The sequence below is a fragment of the Plectropomus leopardus genome, chromosome 2 (assembly GCF_026936395.1).
Source record: "Plectropomus leopardus strain MGB_pleo_1.0 chromosome 2, ASM2693639v1, whole genome shotgun sequence".
Lineage (NCBI taxonomy): Eukaryota > Metazoa > Chordata > Actinopteri > Perciformes > Serranidae > Plectropomus > Plectropomus leopardus.
Genome location: NC_142177.1, coordinates 7947089 through 7963257, shown reverse-complemented (window position 1 = coordinate 7963257; position 16169 = coordinate 7947089). Strand labels below are relative to the sequence as shown.

The 16169-nt window shown below is 37.7% G+C and overlaps 3 protein-coding genes across 3 annotated transcripts; 2 read left to right on the top strand and 1 right to left on the bottom strand.

Moving 5' to 3' along the window:
• Positions 1-916: 916 nt before the first annotated feature.
• acot8 (acyl-CoA thioesterase 8) lies at positions 917-7382 on the top strand. Its single transcript, XM_042496302.2, has 6 exons — positions 917-1139; positions 2834-2970; positions 3252-3477; positions 3689-3846; positions 4189-4380; positions 6894-7382. The coding sequence occupies exons 1-6, from the start codon at positions 940-942 to the stop codon at positions 7010-7012; spliced, it is 1032 nt and encodes a 343-aa protein (XP_042352236.2). The 5' UTR covers positions 917-939; the 3' UTR covers positions 7013-7382.
• Positions 7383-8368: 986 nt separating this feature from the next.
• ift52 (intraflagellar transport 52 homolog (Chlamydomonas)) lies at positions 8369-14429 on the top strand. The gene is made up of 14 exons (XM_042495811.2): positions 8369-8469; positions 8875-9043; positions 9170-9257; positions 10020-10149; positions 10262-10337; positions 11262-11333; positions 11434-11560; positions 11660-11743; positions 11869-11937; positions 12759-12913; positions 12997-13084; positions 13230-13338; positions 13439-13584; positions 14132-14429. The coding sequence occupies exons 2-14, from the start codon at positions 8925-8927 to the stop codon at positions 14171-14173; spliced, it is 1305 nt and encodes a 434-aa protein (XP_042351745.2). The 5' UTR covers positions 8369-8469; positions 8875-8924; the 3' UTR covers positions 14174-14429.
• LOC121949039 (uncharacterized) lies at positions 14410-15455 on the bottom strand. Its single transcript, XM_088083880.1, has 3 exons — positions 15306-15455; positions 14579-15212; positions 14410-14497 (listed from the first exon to the last, which is right to left on the bottom strand). Exons 1-2 carry the CDS (start codon positions 15448-15450, stop codon positions 14722-14724), a joined length of 636 nt encoding a protein of 211 aa, XP_087940006.1. The 5' UTR covers positions 15451-15455; the 3' UTR covers positions 14410-14497; positions 14579-14721.
• Between the last annotated feature and the right edge of the window lie 714 nt (positions 15456-16169).

Here is a 16169-nt window from a genome sequence, read left to right as displayed (position 1 = left end):
TCAATTGTAACTGGACCCACATTCTCAGTCTCAGCTCTATGTACCATACATCAAACTGCACGCACAGGGCACCAAGAGCTGGTGGGCAATAAAACAGCTAATCATCATCTAAATAATAATGATGAACTCCCACCTGAAGTACAATGCTTGTGTTTCAAACCTTGAGCTTGTTTCAAACCCATTTCACCTGGCAAAATTACAAATTTCCCAGTTTCCACTGTGGACCACTGAGGAGAGAGCACCTAAGGATGCGTGAGCCCAGGGGGTCAAGCTAGTTAAGTTAACTAGGCAAGTATGTTTTACTAGGCACTATGTTTTTTAACCACTCTAACCACTGTGTCAACCATCCTGGGGAGGCCGAATTTCGAGAAAATGCACTTCTTTTACATTTTTCAAAACTGTGCCTTTCAGATTTGGGTTGGGCTCTCAAGGATCAAATTATTTTCATTAGCTACTGTTCAAGTCATCTGTGAGTAATCTTATTTCATGTCGATACTAGAAATGTCCCAACCAGCGTGCTTGAGTTGACAGCGTTTAGATCCAGATCTGGGTCATGTTTTATTCTGAGGATGAAGTCTTAACCAAAACTCACACTGGTGACATCTGTTAGCATTTTAACCCCCTTTCACCCCTCCATCCTCTTCCCTATAAAATGTGATGCTGCTATATTTCTCATCCCTTTTATTGAACCTGTCTCTTTCTGCTCAGTAAGGGTCTGTTAGTGATAAGGGCAAACGAGTTCAGGGCTTTATTTACACATTAAACAAAACAGCTCTAATATCCAGAATATAGCTTACTTAGGAAGCTTACTTACATTTTCATTTGATAACTTATGTTGAGTCAAGTCATGATGTTACGAACTCTTGTACAGCAGGTGGCGACATGCACCTCTAACGCTGGTTTGTGGCCTGCCGGTAAAGTTAAAGAAGAAGAAAAAACATGGCGAAGAGAGAAGCGGATGCAAGCGGTAGCGCTAGCGATTTGACCAACAGTAATGATTATCCGGGGGGTACCGTGTCCCCGAAATCACCTGAAGACGAGAGAACGGAAGGTCCATCAAGTCAGCATGACCAGGACCTCAAAAGCGTCCTGGTTACCAGCATTTTAAACCTGGAAAAGCTCGACGTTGACCTTTACAGGTTAGCTGCATGGCTAAAGTTTATTGACATGACGTCATAGCGACAGTTCAGAATTTAATGCTGCGTTCATGTCCTGTCACGGTTATTATCGTTATTATGAGCACCTGCAAATAGTATTCACGTCAACTTGAAGTTAGTGAAAGTTATCCAGTGTTTGACGTTTTTTTTTACTGTTGTAACCTTAGCTTTCAAAACAGCAACTAGCCTAAAACGCACAACGCTTAAAGTCTGAAGTCGTTCCTGTTTTATAAAACAAAATAGGAACAGCCAAACCGAATGAAAAGCTGCACCATGTAAATGCCAGGTTTTTGTTATGATACCACCATCATCACTACCAAAGATATGTCAGCGATTTGGAGCAACACTGATATTTAAAAAATTTTGTGCAGTGTCAAATAGTCACACTCACACTGCTACTTCCACAAAATGTGCATGTCAAAATCAGGCTTTCATATTTTACAGTTATATGATTTTTTTTTAACCAACATTGATCCTAATCATAAATATCAAATATTCATTCATTTTCAAAATCTTAACTCTTTAAATGCCCGCTTTATGTCAACATGGTACAAAGTTTTTAGATTAAAAAAATCACAAAAAACAAACAAACTATATATATGTGTGTGTGTGTGTATGTGTGTGTTTATAAAGTATATGACATGCTAGGTAGATTTTTTTTGGATAGTCACAGCCTGGGATATGTCATTGATTTTCAGCAACATTGATTGTGAAAGTGCACCTGGTGGAAGTAGCATGTATTTTCTCCATTTGCCAACTATGGGTAAAAATCATGTCATCCGTGGAACACAGTAAGTTATAAATTACAAGGTAAAAGCCCAGAATGATACTAAGAATTAATGCAGTGCATATTTACATTTTTTTTGCACTCAACATTTTGAATGTAACAATTTTGTTTACACCGTGTATTTTAGACTTACTGTAGCAGCTGAGCTGAAAACTTCAAGATTAAACAAAAATACACAGCCAAAATGATAGTATTAAAAAAGCAGAATGAAAAATGTGTAAAATGTGCCAAACAGTCCCTAAGGGTTAAGCAGATGCTTGGCACAATCAATCAAAATGTGACCTTATTAAATCAAATTACGGAACACATAACACAAAGCAAGTAAGACAAAGGGCATAAGGAGTCCAAACATGACACCATTAAATCATATTACGGAAGAAGTAAAATAGAGCAGACAATCAAATTAAGGTGTCAATCTAAAGGGTGTGTTTCTCCTGGAGGCAGCTGTGTTTCCTCTTCACCTTGCCCTTTTTTATCTGCTGCAAACGTTTTTGTGAGAGATGAATCTTGTAAAAGGAGGAGGTGCTCATCTGCTGAGAGTTTTAATTAAACAAACAGTTTAGAACATCATCAAAATATGTCCTTGTGTTTTATAAATGGTGTCTGTAGGCTGATTAAATATTTCAGTGAGTGACTTTGACTTTAAACTTCTCCAAAACTGAACACTTTAAATTTCATATGGTCATAATCACTGTCCTTCTAAACAGCATATATACATTGACCAATACATCTATATCAGAAAATGTTAATATGCCAACACTGGTATTGGCTCCAAAAATCTACTTCATACTTCAATGCAATGATCACCTTTACTGTCAAAGCCTCATAATCATCATCTAGTTGGACTGCTTTGCCTACATTTCAATTGCGTCTCTTGTTTTTTCCCCAGAGGGACGCACCACTGGGTTCCCCGCACTCAGCGTTTGTTCGGCGGTCAAATAGTCGGACAGGCCCTTGTTGCTGCTGCTAAATCAGTCAGCGATAATCTCTATGTCCATTCTCTGCACTGCTACTTTGTACGAACAGGTAAGCTATAGTATGATTTTTACGTGTGCTGGCCAGAGATAGTGCAAGTCAGATGTTGAAAAGGGGAACCATTGTTCATGCAAATGATCTTTGACAGAATGAATGAAACTACAGAAGACTAGAGCAGTAGCGGGAGTTTGATTACAGTTAGTTTTATCAGCATTTGTGAACCTAAAGGCCACAAATGAAAGCAATCCTGTCATAATGATAATGTCTTGTAAATTAGCCAGAGTCTATCTCAGTTACTGTTTCCTTACAACTTTCCTTTGGGCGTTTTTCAGGGGATCCTAAGATTCCAGTGCTGTACCAGGTGGATCGCACAAGAGATGGTCGCAGTTTCACGGTACGCTCGGTGAAGGCCATCCAGCATGGGCAGCCGATATTTATCTGCCAAGCGTCCTTCCAGATGCTGCAGCCGAGTCCCCTGCAGCACCAGTTCACCATGCCGCAGGTCCCACAGCCTGATGACCTCCTCACTGTAGAGGAGCTTATTCATTTGTATCTCAGGTAAACCTCTAAGATCAGTTAGCTGTGACTAAATTATTTCAACTATTTCCTGTTATCAGTCGATCCTTGCTGCAAATTTTTCAAGCAAAAATTCCAAATATTAAAGCTTTACAGATGTGATGATTTGCTGCCTGTTTCCGTCATGTCTTTGTAAACTGAATATCTTGAAGTTTAGCACTGTTGGTCTGTATTTCTTCGTGTTGTTTCACAGTAAACCAGACCTGGCAGAGAAATCCAAACAAGGCCTTAATAAACTGCTGGCAAATGAGGTCCCTATTGAGATAAAGCCAGTCAACCCACCACACTTTTACAGATCCGCTGCAAGTGAGCCGAAGAAGCTGTTCTGGGTGCGAGCACGAGGATATATTGGTAAAATGCATTAAATTCACATGTGCATTGCATACATTACAAATAGTGAATTGCCTTGTTTACCACATTGGGTGGGTGTATGGTACTCTCAGAAAATTGAATGACTGCAGCAGCCAAAATAAGATATAGCATGTAGCACAGTTACATACACCTGGGATATATAAGTAGAGCAAATTTTGAGGTTTAAAATTCAGTTGGCATATAATTTTAAACACTGGGCAAATAATAAAATAGTCACAAATATATGCAAATAACCCAAAATGTAAATCTAAGCTCAGTATACCATGTATGATACAATCTGAAGAGTGTTTGTTTCTGAATTTTGTTTGTGTATTTATGCAGGTGAGGGCAACATGAAGTTGCATTGCTGCGTTGCTGCTTATGTATCAGACTTTGCATTCCTGGGCACAGCGCTGCTGCCTTATCCCAACTACAGAGCCCACTTCTCAGCCTCCCTGGACCACGCCATGTGGTTCCACAACACTTTCCGCAGCGATGAGTGGATGTTGTATGAGTGTGAGAGCCCGTGGGCAGGTCAGTGTCTTCTTCACTTTCGATCTGCTGTGCTTAATGTCGTTCTGTCTGTGACTGCATCTCATATGGGCCTTTTCAACACTCAAAACCTGATGCTTTCCATAACCTGAATCTTTAAGAACCCTTGTGTTTCAAGCAAACCTGAACATTACAGATAAAAAAAAAAGGTGACACTGTAATCAACATTGTCGTTTTATGTCTTGGGATTGGCAAGTGTGCCTCTGCAAGGAGTGCAGTTTCACTCTAAGTTATGGGTCATTTAGTTGCTGTATTGGAAAGGGCCTACAAATAATAGTCACTGCCTGCTAAATACAAGATGCACATGCACTTATATGTATTTATACAGTGTTGGGGTCATTGATTTATTTACCCACAGATGCTTTCACAGTGGCCTTTTAGGATTAGAGATACAGAGACTACTAGAATCTCGTACTTAAGAAAAGAACTGTAATTGAAAAGAGATTTTAGCTAAGTTAAAAAAAAGTTCTTGTGTAGAAACTTAATAAAAAAGTAAACAAGTTTGCCTTTTAATGTGTAATTAATGCCATGTATAGATGTTGCATGTATTTTATTGTGTATTTTAGTTAGGTTAGTATTTTACTTAATTCTATTATATGATCTTTTTTTTTACTTCTGTAAAATGTCTTTGAGCTCCTTGAAAAGTGCTCTGTAAATAAAATGTATTATAATTATTATTTATTACAAGTTGGTAAAAGTAAAGTAAGTAAAAGTAAAAAGTGTAAGTCAGTTAAAAGGTACTTTGAGTACTTTTTCCTGCATTACTTTTTAAAGGGGACACGGCATTTTTAGGCAATAATTCAGTTTCTGTTCAGCTTGTACATACAACTGATTGTCAATCAGTTAAGCTGAACTAGAATTAACCACCAAAGAGACAAAACACACAAAAATGAAAAACAATAAATAACAAGTTTATGGACACCAGCGACAGGTGCAAAAAACAATATTAATCTACACAAAAAAAATTGATTCATCTTATTTAATCAAAAGCAGAATAAAATCATCACCAAGGCACACAACATGGAGCTGTATACTGTGATAAACTGCACAGCAGCTGCAGACACACAGCAGAGGAGAGAGAGTTTGTTTGTTTGTTTGTTTGTTGCTTGGCAACGCAGTGGTTGTTGACATTCTCATCTGGAGAGTTGTTGTCGTACTCACCTGTCTGAATGCCACTGTGAGCTGAGTGCACCACAGAGTCCTCACTCTGCTCCACATTCATCTGCTCATGGAGCATGGACTTGAGGCACATGACTTGGACTTAAGTCAGACCCAACTCACAAATTTGATGATTTAAGACTTGACAAAATCACAAGACTTGCAACACAAATTCGACTTTTACACCAATGACTTGTGACTTCACTTAGACTTGAACCTTTTGATCTGAAAATATTTAATACCTACCCCCCAACCCAAAGATGAAAAGGTTTGTCATGTAAAAAGTGTGCAACAAATCAACTCATTTCCTGGATCAACTAATGTTAACTCAAGTCATAACTCACAATTTGAATCTTAGTTACCCAGATCTGCTCTGTTTGAACCAGTCTGAACCAACCAGTCAAGTTTCAGGAGAGAACTGTGAGGTGCTAACATTGTGTTACTGAGCGCCAGTTATAAAAACCAAAAAAATTAATTGCAATATGCAAAAAAGGGTGAGTCAAAAATTACAGACGGATATGCCACAACTTCCAAAAAACTTGGTTTGGGAAAATAAATACAAATTTTAAATAGTATTCATGATTGCTGTGAATTTAATATGTAATCAGTTTTACTCTTATCTTACTTGGGACTTTATTTGGGACTTGTGTGTCTTGAGTTTGAACTTGGTCACAACTCTGGCAGAAAGTTTCTAAATACAGCCACCAATTTCTGTATATTCCTGAATATGTATTTTTTTGTATGTTACTAGTGTGGCTTACTATCAGTTTCAGCAGTGCTTATCAAAAGCTCGCACATGAATGACACCTCTTCCCATTATGCTTTAACCCTTAGAAAACTGTGCAAACTGGCTTGAGTTCTTTCAGAAACATGGGAAGAAGGCAAAAAGCAGCTTAAAAGGAAATGACCCTGAAATTAGGAAGAATTTATTAAAAAAGTACATGAAAATTATCTGAAAATTAGCCCCAAAAAGACAACAATAACAGGAAAATAAAGGGGAAAAAACAGGGGAATGACCTGAAAAAAATAGCTTAAGAATAAAATTGTCCTGCAAAATAATTTTAGAAAAAAATAGAATTATGATAAGATGATAAGAAGTGTAGATGTCAGGATTTTTTTTCCTTTAAAAAAAAAAAATTCTAAATTTACTAACCACAGACATTCATCACCAAGATACTCATTGCCTTTTTTCCCCTTTTAAAAAATCAACCCAATTTGCTCAGTGTTCCAAAGTTTAAATTCTTATGAAAGGTATCTGAATGCAGTACAAGTACAGTGATGTGGCTCCAGGTTTCAAAGGATTAAGCCTAATATGTGGTGTGTGTTGTGTCCCGCAGGGGGCAGCAGGGGACTGGTTCAAGGCCGCCTGTGGAGGAGAGACGGGGTGCTGGCTGCCTCGTGTTCACAGGAGGGCGTCCTGAGAGTGAGGCCAGTCACAGAGTCCAGCAAACTATAAGCACATTCACAAGACATCTTTAAGTTTTATTTATTTGAATTCCAGTCATTGAAATTATGTTTGATTTTTTATACATTAAATGTTTAATATAATATATAATCAAAGCTATATTTTGTATTTCCAGCTAATGAAAAATTAAAAGGTTCTAATAAATGAATGCTTGTGATTTCTTAGGTGAAAAGTGTTTGTTTCTCACAAAGAAAAGTTACATTAAATTAAATTAATGAATTTGCATCTTCATTCATGCTTATATGTAAAATTCAACAACGTCAAGACCAAATTCTTCTGTAAGGGTGCAGCTTTAAGTTTTAAAGTGTGACAATTCTTACAGGTCACTTTTCACGATGACACAATAAAGAAAAACAAACTACGGACATTTTTTGATCACTTTTTGGAAAGGTATCATGCATTTATATGGTAGGCATCGACATTAATTTGCTGCCACTGAGCTTGCTTGTGTAAAGAGATGACCAAAAAAATTGATTTGTCTGACAGTTCCACGAAGTAGAAAACGAAATGACATAAATGTTGTATGCCTGTCTAGCACATGCAACTACAAGCAGCTGTCCTGAAGGTTTTCTTAATAGTGAGTGAAGAGCTACCTGTTCAAGAGAATAAAGGAGGTAAACGGAATCTGGATCCACGACCTGATCCACCAACTTAAAATGAGATAGCCACTAAACTTAAAACAAGAAAAAAATGACTGTGAAACAGGACAGGACGAATCTGTACAGATTTTTCCTTCTGCAGAACAACCTTGAACTGTGTTCATTTTTATTTATTTATTTTTTTTACAAGAGAGCTTGATGAAATTCGTATGCATGACAAGATCTACACGAAATATTAACCAGGAACCTTTGCACTTGTAGAGTATGGCTGAATTTAAGGGCCTTGGTTTTCCTTAAACATACTGTAACGACATTAAAAATGAGTATTGGATGGAGTGTAAGGTGGGGACTCTTTATTACTTATGAGAGGTGAGGAAGTGGTGCAAAAAGAGAGAGGCATGTCAAAACAAATAACACTGGACAGGGACATCAGTTTTGTTTTGTGTTGGGCAGAAATTCAATAAATGTTATTAAAGAAGACATTTTTTTTTTTTATGTTTTCTTTTAAAATAGACAAAATAACAACATTTATCATAGCCAGAAGATGTAAACGCATCCATGGTAAAAACTGAAATTATCAATGGATTTTAAAATTACAGACAGTCCTAACTAATTTATGGTGGAGGGAGGGTCATGCATTCACCCCAACCACTCAGGGAGGCTCAAAGAAAAATAGTGGAGGTTAAAAATTAAAAAGTCAAACCCCAGCCACCCTCTCCTCTGATGAATAAAGAACAGTCCCTTACGTGTTTTTCCCCCACCCCGCTGCACCACTTGGTTGTTATGTGGTAAGCGCCCTTGGTTACCACTTTCCTCCCATCATGCATCACTGCTAGAGGAGCTTGTAAGGTAACTCGGAGCAACGCTTTTACATTAACTTTCTTTTAGCTAATAGATAGGGAAAAACTAAATAAAAGCAAACACTGAACGCTAATGTAAGATAATGACCACTCGGTAATGACGCTTGGCTGTTAGCTACAGTGCTATTGTAACGTAGCGTGTTACTAAATAGCTAAATTAGCTATGTTTGCTAACGGGTTGCTAGCGTACGATAGGCGCTTAACCAGTTACTTCAGAGATCATTAACCTTTTTTTTTCTGTAGTTAAATAATGGCTAAATGTCGCGTAAAGCCTGTGAATAACTACATTCACATTTAGCTAAGACAGTAGCGTTAACAATGTAACTTGACATCAACAAGGGCAGTTTATAGCTAATGAAATGTAATCTAACTTGTAGTTGCAAACTGTTTGTAGGTGTACGAATACAAATAAGAGCCAACTTCGGTGGGTGAATCAGGTACAGAATGGAAAAGGAACAGCACAACATTGTCGTCTTCAATGTTTCAAAAAGAGAGCTGTTTACCACGAACAATGGATACAAATCCATGCACAAACGACTAAGAGCTCAATGGAAGATCCAAAGGTAAAGTGTTTGTGGCGTAACACTAATTATTATAGATGTTTATGGCTGCTTTCTCTAGTTTAACTACACAGATCAAATAGTATTGCAGTACTTATCCACATGCAAGATAAATGCTGTCTCTCCTAGCATGAAGGAGGAGCTGTCTATGGAGAGGATGAAGGGTGTCAAGTTGTGGATAACTGCAGGCCCAAGGGAGAAGTTTACAGCATCGGAGGTGATGTGTCAAACAAAGGAAAAAGCTTACTTGTTAAGAGACTGTTCTTATTTTTCAGAGGAGGGAAGTGGCTCGGGGTGGTTTTTGTTTTGTTTGTTTGTTTGTTTTACCCTATCCAAAGCAACAAATATTTTTCCTTGAGCCTTGCCAAGTAAGCAAGGGGAAGCGATGACTCGCCCTCCCCCATAAATTACTGATTAGATTTTAAAAACGTATCCTTTGATATGTGAAAGTGAAAAGTTGAAGACCAAGTCCTGGAGTTAAAAATGCGTGCTGCTTAGTTTGTACACATGGTTTATTTTTAATTATGTAATTTTTCAGATGGAGGTGTTTGTTGCATATAATGTGTTATATAAACGCTGCAAATTTGAAAATCCAATGGTTTACGATCTGGCCATGATAAATGGCATACATTTGGTAAATAAATACAAAATACAGCCATTTAGAGTTGTATACCCACCCCCTGAGCAAAGTAAAAAAAAAACAATCTCCTCCCTAGTGCTCAAAAATATATATTGTGTGAAATATATCATATTTATAATGCCTCCCCCTTTTTGCACCACCCCTTCCCCTCTCATAAATAACACACAGTCCCTAAGTAAAAAATAACAAGCATGTTTTGTTTATTTCAATGAACTAACTCTTGGTGTGGGAGATGGTAGAAATAGGAAGCCACAGCCACATTTGTGCTCCTTTTTTAAGAATATGTCCTCTGGTTTTCAAACAGGCACATTTTTACTTTGTTGTCCCATGTTATTTTAGCTGGAGGTACTAAAGCACTACTTGGACGGAGGAGGGAACGTCCTGGTGATGCTCGGTGAAGGAGGGGAAATAAAATATGACACGAACATCAACTTTCTCCTGGAAGAGTTTGGAATAATGGTCAACAGTGGTGAATATTTATATTTGATGAAAAGACAGTTAAACTCATCTGTGTTATAGATGTTGTTGCATTTGTTTTAAAAGCTGTGTTTTTTTTCTCTCTATCTCCATCACTGCCAAAGATACTGTTGTGAGGAATGTGTACTATAAATACTTCCATCCTAAAGAGGCGCTTGTGTCCAATGGTGTATTGAACAGGTTTGTCCTTACGGCGTATATCTTTTTCACACAAATACACCCATATTATACTGTATATTCCATTACAGTAGTCCAAGAGTGTCTGTAGCCGTAATATATGATGTATTTGAAGAAACAGTGTATCAGATTTAGTGCCATCTAGTTGTGAGGATTGCAGATTGCAACCAGCTAAAAACTTCCCTCGTGCCAAATGTGAACTCCCAGTTATGATTCCTTCAGTTTTCATTATTCAGGAGGTTTTACAGGGAGCTGAAAAATCCGCAGCGGTCTCTTCCTCTCCAAAACAAATGGACCGGGTGATTTAAACAAGTAAAAACACTGAATAAATCTGTTTCACTTTAAACATCAGCAATTCTGTTACACTGATGCAGCTCCAGCACCCGCTGTGGTGCTCTCACCTTTTTTCTCTGATAACGTAAGATCCAGGCGTTCAGGAGGTTTTTACAAGGAGCTGAATTATCTGCAGAGGTCTCTTCCTCTCCAAAAAAGGATCTGGTGATAAATAGCGTTAAAAACACTGAAAAAAAGGCAATTTTAAGTTAGAAATCAGTGTTTTTCCAACATTGTTTTGCTCACCACAGAGGGACTGCACAATTGGGTACCAACGTGAATACACAAAAACACAAATGGTCCTATCTACAGCCAGAATTTGGTGTGTCCATTCTGGGCTACTGTCGAGAAAACTGCGGACTCTGTGGACAATCACACGCTGTATGACGATATAAATTAAAACACAATTATTCTTATTCTCTGGTGATTATTGACTAAAGAAAACAATCTTATTATATTCAATATCTGTCAGTATATCCCCTGAAATCTTACACACTGCACCGTTAAATGTAGTTGTAATAAATGTACAACTTTTGAATAGATTATCAGCTGATGTACGTCAGAGTAAAAATGTTCTGCCTTTCTCTTTTGCAGAGAGATCAGTCGGGCTGCTGGCAAAGTAGTGACAGGAATCATCGATGATGAAAATGTTGGAAACAACGCACAGTAAATGATTCCCGTTTATATTCCCATCTTCTACATTAAGCACAACATGTAGTATTTTGGATGGGTTCTAAAAAAAGCTTTTTTGTCTTTATTTGCATAGAGCTCTTACATTTGTGTATCCCTACGGAGCCACGCTGAGTGTGATGAAGCCTGCTGTGGCTGTTCTATCAACTGGCTCCGTCTGCTTCCCGCTCAACAGGCCTGTCCTGGCCTTCCATCAGGGGAAGGTCAGAGGCACAATGTAGTTTTCATACTCATTCACAGACAATATATCGCGTGTGTATACCTGTGAGATGATGTTAAAAGAAGTTTTATCTCCTATGAAGGAGGCTGGGAAGTTGGTGGTGTTGGGTTCCTGCCACATGTTCAGTGACCAGTACATAGACAAAGAGGAGAACAGTAAAATCATGGTGAGTGTAGCTGATGCTTTAAGATTTGTTTTTGTCAACACATCCGAAAGGTCGAAGAGTACTGTGCTCTCCGGTGGAATATTTTGAAGCGTCATGTGACGGCCTGTCATTCTTTTTCATTCCAGGATGTTGTGCTCCAGTGGCTCATGGCTGATAATATCCAGCTGAATCAGATTGATGCCGAAGACCCAGAGGTGAGGAAGTATACGTGATAGGAGAATGGCGATGCTAATATAGCCTTCTAAATTATCTTACATCCATCTTATGATAATAATAATAATAATAACTTCATTTATATAGCACCTTTAAAAACAGAGTTCACAAAGTGCTTTGTCAAACAAGGCAAAGCAAAAGCAAGACAGGTTTCTTGCAGAGGCAACATAAATATAAGAGAAAAACAATAATGCCAATCTAAGGCCAGACAAAATTTTAAAAAAATTAAAGTAGGATTAAACAAGAGATAAACAATTAAAAATCAAAATTAACAATAACAGCCCATACCAATAAGAGTAAATACAATTCAAAGAATATTAGCTGTAAATAATAGTACCAATAATAGAATTAAACACAATTGAGACAGAATAAAAGAATAAATTTAAAAATAAACTAAAATATATGAATTAAAATAGATGACATTACATAAAAGCTAGTCTAAAAAATGGGTTTTAAGAAGTGATTTGCAAGAAGTCACTGATTCTGCGAGCCTTATCTCCTCGGGCAGGTTGTTCTAAAGCCGAGGGGCCCTGATGGCAAAGGCATGGTCACCTTTAGTTTTAACCCTCGACCTTGAAACGGCCAGAAGGGTCCCACCCGAGGATCTCAGGCTGCGAACATGGCACATAAGGGGTCAACATTTTTGTTATGTACCTCGGGGCCAGACCCAAACAAGCTTTTAAAGTGATCAGACAAATCTTAAAATCAGTTCTAAAATGAACAGGGAGTCAATGGAGGGAAGTAGGGACTGGGGTTATGTGATGTCTGTTAAAACCAGTGAAAATCTTTTTTTTCCCATCAGATCACAGATTACACCATGCTGCCAGACACGGGGTGCTTATCGGAACAGCTCAGAGTGTGCTTACAGGAGGGCGACGAAAACCCCAGGGACTTCACCTCTCTCTTTGACATGTCATTGTTTAACTTGTCAACTGACACTTTACCCCAAGTCATCAGGTGAGAATGCAAAATACACAAGGCTATCTTTCCAGCACTGCTATGTTTTCTCTCATAGCTAAAAAAATGTTTTTTTTCTGCAGTGCTTACAAGCAGCTTAATGTGAAAGCCGAGCCACTTCAGCTGATCACACCACAGTTTGAGACGCCTCTGCCTCAGCTGCAACCTGCTGTAAGTTCACTCCTGCATTACCGTCCCAGACAGTTTTGACATACACACAATTCATTTCTAGATTCATAGAGAAATTAAACCTTTAGGGATCAGAAATTTTGCCCACAAGTTTCACCCCAGAAGCAGATGTTGTCATATCTTTTAGGTCTTTCCACCAGCCTTAAGTGATTTGCCTCCTCCCATGTTGGACCTGTTCGACCTAGATGAAACTTTCTCTTCTGAGAAAGTGCGCCTTGCACAGCTCACCAATAAATGTAAGTTCAGTTATTTACTAAATGAAGTGATCAGCTGGTTTAGGTTCAGGACTATTATATATATTATATTGTCATGTATTGCAATGGGTTCCGTTTACAGGTACAGACGATGATCTTGAATTCTACGTGCGGAAATGTGGTGAAATTCTGGGGGTGACTCCAAAGTTGGATAAAGATCAGAGGGATGCCAAGCACATATTGGAACACATTTTCTTCCAAGTTGTAGAGTTCAAGAAACTCAATCAGGTGAGAACCTTTTAAACTTTAATCTTACTAACTTAAAATCTGTAGTTGCTAACTTTTTCTAAAGATAAGTTTGATCATATTTGCTGAAAATGTAACTACTACTACTACTACTACTACTACTACTACTACTATACAGCATTATATGAGACAGTGTGTAAAATATTCTAATCACATTTGCTGGAATCTACTATGGCTCATGGAAAACAAATCAGAGCCAAGGAGTTGCTAATGTAGCTGTCAATCAGTGGTCGTGAACTGTGGTCAATCCAGGCATCGCAGCTGAACGATGAATCAGGATTGCCTGATGCTACGTTCACATACCAAGTGGCTCAAATCTGTTTTTTTCCCCTCATGTGACTCTGATGTGATTATTAAATGTCAGTGTGAACAGCACAAATCACATGTTTTCTGATCAGATCAGGGCCACTTTCATATGTGGTTCTAAATCAGATACAGATATCAGTTTCAGGAAATGTTTTAACAACTACAGCTATAAAATATCAATTCTGTTGAAGGCGTGTTCTAAAATGTACCCCCCCCCCTGCAGGAGCATGATGCTGACACAGAGGCACCCTTTACTCTGATGTGATTGGATTCAAGAAACATTCGATTTTCACCTCTGCCTTTTCACTATACTGCAACGTGACCAAGCAGATGAATATGTTCTTCAGTTAAAGAGAAGGGACTATTGCAGTAGCCGTGGACGATGTGGCATCATCTTGGGTACAGTTTTACAATCTGTATATATACGTATATCTCAAAGTTGTTTTTATACCTTTCCATATTTAATTTCAGAAAAAACATGTACAATACACTAAAGCAAAATAAAGTCTTTGATACTTTTATTTGAAGATTCAGATCTTTAAAAACATGAAATCATTGGAAGCACTGCAGAAATCCTCACACATTGATCCTGTGAAAACAGAATGTACAAGTTAAACATGGATTAGCATGTTTCACTAGATTATAGTGATAATAAAAAAGAAAAGCTTACCTTCACATGCACATCCAGTCTTTTAAATCCTGTTTGATTTATCACTGATACAGACACAAAAAGCTGAAAACATCACTTCTTCCTTTCAAAGCTCTGAATTTTTCCATGTTAAGTGCATGTTCAGAGGGACATTCTCAGCCACGTCAGGGAGACAATTCAGCAAGTGAATGTTGCGCAGATTGGGGTTTTGGACTCCATGTTGACTCCAGAGCACTGGACTCCATGCAGGGTATGGAGCTGTTGTTTTCTGATTTAATCAAAGACACATCCCATGACATTTGAGATGCAATGAGATCACTGTAGGACTGGTCAGAAAAAGGAGCTTTTTTTTGCTTTTGAAGGAGCATGTGGGGAGTGGAGGATTGTCTGTGTGAAGGCAAAGTCAGGTGACAATTGTCAGTGTCTTGAGTGCTGAAGTTGTTCACTGAAGAGGCCTGACAGGGAGAAATAGGGTCCGATGACAGGCAGAGGGAAGCCAAAATGGACAGCTTGGAGTCTGATCCCTCAGCCATTGTGTCATTTGACACTCTTGACGTGGACAGTTGCTCCAGTGCCAAAGCAGACAGCAAACTTTGTTCACCATAAAACTTCTTGTCAAGCTCTGATGGAGATGAACACTCAAAGCTTTTCAAATCTAGGAGGTAAAATGTTAGATCCCACTTAGAGCCACATCATCAGATCAGACATCAATAAATATATCTAAATGGAAAACAAAAAGTTTTCTTACCTTGGATGACAAACACCTTCGCCATTGTTTCCTTTGAGCCAGTGAGTATCAACTGAACACAGGTGGGTTTTAAACTGTTGAAGCTGCTTGCTAATTGAACCAGCTGGAGGCTCAGCAGGTCATCAGTCAGGAGGAGGTGGAGCATACAGACTGGTAAAGGTGCACATTTTAGTTGTGATCACTTTTGGGGTTTTTTAAATATCTATTTTTTAAACCCAATAAATAAGAAAATAAAATGTTATTTCATTATGTTTATTTTGAGTTTTAAATGCTTTTATTCAAATTTTTTAATTTGGTTTTTTTTTCAGAATTGGGCTAGAAAATGTGATATGACTCCAGATAAGAATAACTTACGTGATCAATGAATGTATTGATTATTTTCTTGATTTAGTTTTTCAATTTGTCTATAGGAGTAATAAAATAGTCAGCATTCACAATTTCCCAGAGCCTAAGATGAGGCATACAAAATTACTTATTTTGAACAACCAGAGTTCACAAATCAATGAAACATCAAAGGCAGAAGCAGCAAATCTTACAATTTGAGAAATTGAAACCAGAGAATATTTAGTATTTTGGGATGCTAATTGACTTGAAGTGACTGAATATATATTTTCTGTTTGATTAACTGATTTTTTTCATCACTGATTAAACATTATCTTTAAATATTTAATACTGAGATTATTGGTGTTTTTTAAAATTATAGTTAATAGTACAATGCACAATTTTTACCTTTAATTATTTTCCATTTTGCTCAAACATTTTTTTATAAAATAATATAAGGGAGTTTTTATATTAGAATGTACTGGATTTTACTTGTCACCATATTTTTAAAAAATATGTGGGGAGGTAATTTGACAACATACA

Excerpts from the sequence above, each read along its gene's own strand:
- LOC121949039 (XM_088083880.1), bottom strand. The coding sequence starts at position 15,450 with ATGCTCCACCTCCTCCTGACTGATGACCTGCTGAGCCTCCAGCTGGTT. Across the intron at positions 15,213-15,305 it reads GAAGGTGTTTGTCATCCAAG|ATTTGAAAAGCTTTGAGTGT; the intron begins GTAAGAAAACTT and ends TTTACCTCCTAG.
- acot8 (XM_042496302.2), top strand. The coding sequence starts at position 940 with ATGGCGAAGAGAGAAGCGGATGCAAGCGGTAGCGCTAGCGATTTGACC. Across the intron at positions 3,478-3,688 it reads CTTATTCATTTGTATCTCAG|TAAACCAGACCTGGCAGAGA; the intron begins GTAAACCTCTAA and ends GTTGTTTCACAG. Across the intron at positions 4,381-6,893 it reads GTGTGAGAGCCCGTGGGCAG|GGGGCAGCAGGGGACTGGTT; the intron begins GTCAGTGTCTTC and ends TGTGTCCCGCAG.
- ift52 (XM_042495811.2), top strand. The coding sequence starts at position 8,925 with ATGGAAAAGGAACAGCACAACATTGTCGTCTTCAATGTTTCAAAAAGA. Across the intron at positions 10,338-11,261 it reads TCCAATGGTGTATTGAACAG|AGAGATCAGTCGGGCTGCTG; the intron begins GTTTGTCCTTAC and ends TCTCTTTTGCAG. Across the intron at positions 13,339-13,438 it reads TGCACAGCTCACCAATAAAT|GTACAGACGATGATCTTGAA; the intron begins GTAAGTTCAGTT and ends TTCCGTTTACAG.